At 38.1% G+C, this 6,000-nt stretch overlaps 1 protein-coding gene across 3 annotated transcripts in view; it reads right to left on the bottom strand.

Moving 5' to 3' along the window:
• Positions 1-287: 287 nt before the first annotated feature.
• Positions 288-6,000, bottom strand: part of LOC140440580 (uncharacterized) — a 52,944-nt gene continuing 47,231 nt past the window's right edge. For all 3 annotated transcript variants that reach the window (XR_011950876.1, XR_011950877.1, XM_072530960.1), the window contains one exon: positions 288-416. Coding sequence is in view for 1 of the 3 variants with exons in the window: in XM_072530960.1 (XP_072387061.1) it covers positions 360-416 (57 nt within the window). In the remaining 2 variants the exon portion in view is untranslated. The remainder of the gene's footprint in view (positions 417-6,000) is intronic.

Below are 6,000 nucleotides of genomic sequence, written 5' to 3'. Positions count from 1 at the left end.
TCTCTGGAATAAGACTTGTATTGAGACCAAAGCCTCTCTCGTCCCAACAGCATTTATGAATCCAAACTTGGTCTTGTAAATTCTCTTATGGATTATCTTTAGGGACAAATTTAGGAGGTGATGAAATGAATAAATGAGATACAATGGGTAACATCACTTTATATTAGTAACAACAATGACTCAACAAATAGAAATCTACTGTAAAATTTATTATATTCATTAAAATGCTTACATTTAAATTTCCAAACTTACACTAATTAGGATTTGCCTTGATGCCAAAGAAAAAATTAGATCAAATGATCTGTTTTGTACTTATGTAAGCCTAATTAAAATATATTATTTATTATTGTGTATTTTTCTTACATCTTTCTTAAATTAGCTGCGGCAGTTACGAACCTGTAGACTTGCTTAAAGCCCTAAAATTTAGAAAAACAAAAAAAATTACACTTAATCAACACAAGGTCTAAAACTGGCTATATTTTATACAGGGAATGCTTTGAATATAATAAATAAACATGTTCATTTTGTTCCAAAATAAATAACTCTTACAATATTTTATATGTTTTATTTGTTTTGTTATTTATTACTTATCATGCCAATATCTATCACTGTCTAATTATTTCAAATAATTAATACTGGCAAATATCATTTATGTACCTTAAAAACAATAGCTTATAATCTACATTTAGCACCAGGGACATCCTCGAGAAGAACAGGATCCAGAGGATGTACAGAAGTACCCATAAACTGATCCACCATCTGATCAGGGTCTAGCCGGATGGTTGCCGAAGAACAACCAAACAGGGCAGTAGGTACGATGCCAAAATAAGTACCTACACAAGAAGACGACAGGAACACACCAACAGAAAACCAGGACCCGAAAGGAAAAACTACCAGAAGCAGGCGGTGCAAGAGCGGGACGTCGGAAAAGAAGAAATGAGATAATTAAATTTGAAATGTTAGATATTATTAGGGCAATAAACGTTTTTATTTTTATTTTTATTTTATTTTTATAATACTACATTTAGCGTTCGACTCGAGCAGCCGGACAGTGAGGACGTGCAGATGCGCTTTGAGAGAAGCAACCGCCAAGGTTAACAGTGCTTATTAGTACACGGCCGCGCGAACTTGGCGTTTTGTTTTCAACCAAAGAAAAGAGTTTATGTGAGGTTAGCTATTGTTAAACCGCAGAGAAGTTACCTTTATAGGCTTGTCTCGGAAACGTAGTTTAACTTTACTGAAGGAAGATTCGGGTTACTCGCATGGTGTCGGCAGGGATGACACTGTAAGGCCTTGTTTTACAACCAAGTTCGGATAGAAACGTCCCCTGTACCTGTGAGGAGAAAAACGTTAAGCGGATCCCTTCCTTAAAAATCAGAAAGTGAACAACCAAGAGGTACCTGGGACGGCACTCAGAAGCCGGTTGACAGCGGTCAACCTCCAGATTTTCAAAATTTTGTTTAAAACCCTTGTGCTTTACCGCCGTCAGGTATTATAAGTGGCATCCGTTCCCCTGTAGTAATAGCACGCAGGTGCTATTACCTAAAGATGAAGTACGCGACAACCCGTCGTCTCCTGTAGATCCCAACATTAATAAAATTAGCTCTGATAAACATTATAAAAAATTTTTTAGCGAAATTAATGACGGCAACAACGAAGCGTCAGAAGTTGAAAATAGCGAAAATGGCACGTACGAAGAATCCTCTGAAGAAGAGGAAACAATATTAGAGATCGAAGAAACAATAGAAAAGGAAATTGAAGAAGAAGAAGGCATAGAACTAATGAACGACGAAGAAGAAAACAAGAGAAAAAGGCAAAGGTCATTGAGAAATTCTTCACATGATGACGAAAAGGTTAATAAAATGCCAAAGAAATGGCTGAATCCGAAAAAAAACAATGAACTGTCTCGGTCTATCAATGTATTGACTGCGCAGATTATTGCCCTCCCAAAAGAAAATAAACTAACAAGAGAAGTAAGTAAACTCAGAGAAGAAAAGGTGAACAGACAAATTGAAGAACTCTGAGCTCAGATGATTGAGCTCAGAAACGTAAATAAGAAGACGAAGAAATAAAAAGGCTAGTAAGCCATATAATGGTGCTAACCTCACCGATTCCTTCCCCGGATGTCACGGAAAAACCACAAAATCATGAAGAAATGATTATCGAAACAGTCACGACCAAGTCATCTGAAAAACCCAAAGAAAAATCATCCGAAAAGAAGACAGCCAAAAACCGCGACACCAGCAACAGTCACATGCCAGAAAACCTAAAAAGTGCCCCAGAGTCTGAAGAAGGCTGAGAAAAAGCTAAATCAAAAAAGGGAAAAACCCATTGATAAAAACACATCAGAAAGCTCTTCAAAAAAAGCATTGCAGAAAAACAAACCGAAATAATTCAAAAAAGAAACGAGAAAGAGATGACAATAGCAGCCAAAAAACACAAAAAGGGCTCAAAGAAAGAAAAGACTAAGAGGCAAAAGAGGCCAGTATAAGTACAGCAGTGGCTTCTTAAAATATTGAAAACGAAATAGCTGAAAACCAACCAGCTAAAACAGTAAGAAAACCTCCGGCTTTCATCTTAAAATCAGTCGGAGAGCACCAGAAAATACTAACATTAGCCGCCAAAAAAAGGCAATATTTTAGTAAAATAATTTGCAAGATCAGGACGATCCATAGTTATTAATACTAAAACAAGAGAAGATTACCTAGGGATGGTTAACATCCTAGAAAACTACAGTCCCAAAATAGAATACATAGCGTATCCTATAGACAGCGACAGACTTAAAAGAGTAATCATGAAGGGCCTCTCAGCTAACACAAACACTGAGACAATAATGAACGAACTTAAACATAAAGGCATCGATGCAATAACGGTCATAAATATGATATCCACGAAAGCGGACAGAAAACATCTGGCGCATTTTATTATAACAATTAAAGAGGAAGATGACAGCAAAATTAAAAAAATATCTGATTTATGCTATATGAGATTTCATATAAAAGATAAATACAAGATCCAAAAAGACACCATACAATGTTTTAACTGTCGGGGGTACTTCCACAGCTCCAAAGCATATCACTGTGGCGCGAAGTGCGTCAAATGTGGAGAAAACCACAATAGTCAAGACTGTGAAAAAAGCAAGGAGACTGATCCGAAATGCGCAAACTGTGGGGAAGCGCATACTGCTAATTATGTGATGCCTGTGCATATGCACAGGCATCACAAAAACCAAAAGAGGATTCCCCTAAAAACACCCAAAACTAAGGAATCCAAGATGCGGCGGCCCTCATCGTCAACTTCCATACGGATTTCAATAATAAAATGTTTTAATTCGCAAGCATGATGGAAAGAGCTACAAAAGTAATGTCGGCTATAGGACAAGGCAACCAACAATGCCAGTAAACCAGACGGAGGATTTACGCATAGGGTCATGAAACTCCGGAGGGCTAAACCAAAAATCAACATACTGGATGAGATTGCCAACAGATTAGAGTTAGATATCGTAGCTCTCCAAGAAACAAAACTAACAGAAAAGAAAAAAAAAAGTTGCGATATATACAGAAAAGAGTACCGAGCAAACTTAGGAGGAACGGCCATCATGGTTAAAAAAGGGTTAAAACTCCAGCATATCCCAATGCCGGTCACGATGGAAGCCATGATTTTCTGGCTCATTGCAGGAAATAAATCGCTAAAAATATTACGTAAGAGTACGAAAGATCAAACGACCCTCTATTCGACGAAGATCTGAATCTAATCCTAACAAATGATCCCACAATAATAATAGGCGACCTGAATGCTAGATCTTCGAACTGGTTCGACAGGCTAACAAACCGAAACGGAAGACTGCTGTGTGGCTACATTGAACAAAAACCAAACACACTAATCGTAGGACCAACAGGCCCAACCTGTTTTCATGGACAATTTTCCACCCATATAGATATTGCAATCCTACACAACATAGGCATATAAAATAAATTCTATAAACGAGGGCGATTCAACCCACAATCTAATCGTCCTTACAATAGGCGCTATAGACATCAACCAAGTACAGCTCTATCAAAAAAAAAAAGATAAGTTGGCCTAATTATAAAAAAATAGTGAGCGAGAACATCGGTGTGATACGCACAATAAACAATATCACAGATCTCGAAGATTGTGTGGAAAATCTATAAAATACAATAAATAACGCCATCGATGCCAGCTCTAAAAGCAAAAACACCACAACCCAAAAAGGAAGATTCAGGGACATAAACACAGAACTTAAAGACCTAAACAAATAAAAAACAGGAGAAGGAGAAGAGCATAGATAGGGAAGTCAAAAAGCAACTACAAAACCACAGAAACGAAGGGTGGGATAACTACATACAAGAACTGAATCCAAATAAATTAGTATTCTGGAAGCTCATAAAAATTCTGCGAAAAGACAAAAAACCAATTCCACCTCTACACGGCGAAAACAGCATAGTATACACAGAAAACGATAAAGCACAAGTCATGAAAGATGAACTTAAAAAAGCGTGTAGAAATAACGAACATCCTGACAAAGATCTCGACTTTACAGAAGATATAGAAAGAACGGTCAGAAAGTTAAGAAAAAGAAAAGGTAGAATAGGTATAAATCACACCTCTCCTGGCGAAATTAATGAAATAACAAAAATGACAAATGCAAAGAAAGCTCCAGGACCTGACAACATAACCAACAGAGCTCTGAAAAATCTACCGGCTAAAGCGATAGTCCACATAATAAACAATATAAACAGCATACTTCGGCTGAGATACTTCCCAGACAGATGGAAAGAGGCACATGTCATAATGATAGCCAAGCCAGAAAAAAATGGCACGTTCCCACAAAATTACAGACCCATCAGCCTGCTCTCCTCTCTGAGCCAAATAGTAGAAAGGGTAATACTAAAAAGATTAAATAAAGAAACTCAAATCCTGGGAATAATACCAGAAGCTTAATTCGGGTTCAGAAGCGAACACTCATGCGAGTTACAAGTGCTCAGATTAACTGAATATACAACAAAAGGCTTCAACGATAAAATGTATACAACAGCCGCCTTTCTTGACGTCAGTAAAGCCTTCGACAGAGTATGGCACCAGGGACATAGGCAATGAGATTAATGCGTCATACCTAGCCAACAGTAGGTTCAGAGTTCGGATAGGGGCAACCCTGTCCGAAGTCGGAACCCTGGAGGCGGGGGTGCCTCAGGAGCTATATACGGCCGACACACCGAAAGAACCAGGAACCCTGCTAAGCCTCTATGCAGACGACACGGCCATAGCAGTCAGCAAAAGAAACCCGAACAACTGCAGATAACTATCTGCAAAAAGCACTAGATACATTCCAAAGCTGGTGTATAATGTGGAAAATTGCCCTCAACCCAGATAAGACACAGGTCGTCGTATACAGACATCGCAGTTTAAGCGAAAACGAATTACACCAACATTAGATGATATCCCCATTGAATGGGCAGACGAGGAAAAATATCTCGGAATAATACTTGACAAAAAACTAACATTCACCGAACATGTCAAGCAAACGGTAAATAAAGCCAAAGCACTAAAACAACAGATCTCCACACTAATAGGCAGAAGAAGCAAATTACGTTTCAAAACAAAAATAAAAATAGTAAACAGCGTAATATTACCAACGCTCACATACGCCTCCGCTGCTTGGGGACACACTAGCAAAAGCAACAGAAAAAAAATCCAAACGACCCAAAATCAAATGATTAGGGAAGCAATAGATCTACCAAGGTATGTGCCCCTAGGAAATCTATACAGAGATTCCGGGCAGGAAATAATATTAAGGAAAATGGATAAAAGAGCCTATGAAATATTTAACGAACTAAGAAACCACCCAAGCAGACTGCTAAGAGAGCTAATAGACTACGACGAAAATGTTAAAATGATACGCAGACGACCTAAGCAACAAATAGCTGGTTTCAGAGCAAACCAAGAATAGCCACACAGCAACGAATTTTTAGACAGTGAGCA

This window comes from Diabrotica undecimpunctata, chromosome 1 (assembly GCF_040954645.1).
Source record: "Diabrotica undecimpunctata isolate CICGRU chromosome 1, icDiaUnde3, whole genome shotgun sequence".
In the NCBI taxonomy this organism is placed as follows: domain Eukaryota; kingdom Metazoa; phylum Arthropoda; class Insecta; order Coleoptera; family Chrysomelidae; genus Diabrotica; species Diabrotica undecimpunctata.
The sequence above is the reverse complement of the archived record's forward strand: the minus strand, read 5'-3'. Positions and strand labels throughout refer to the sequence as shown.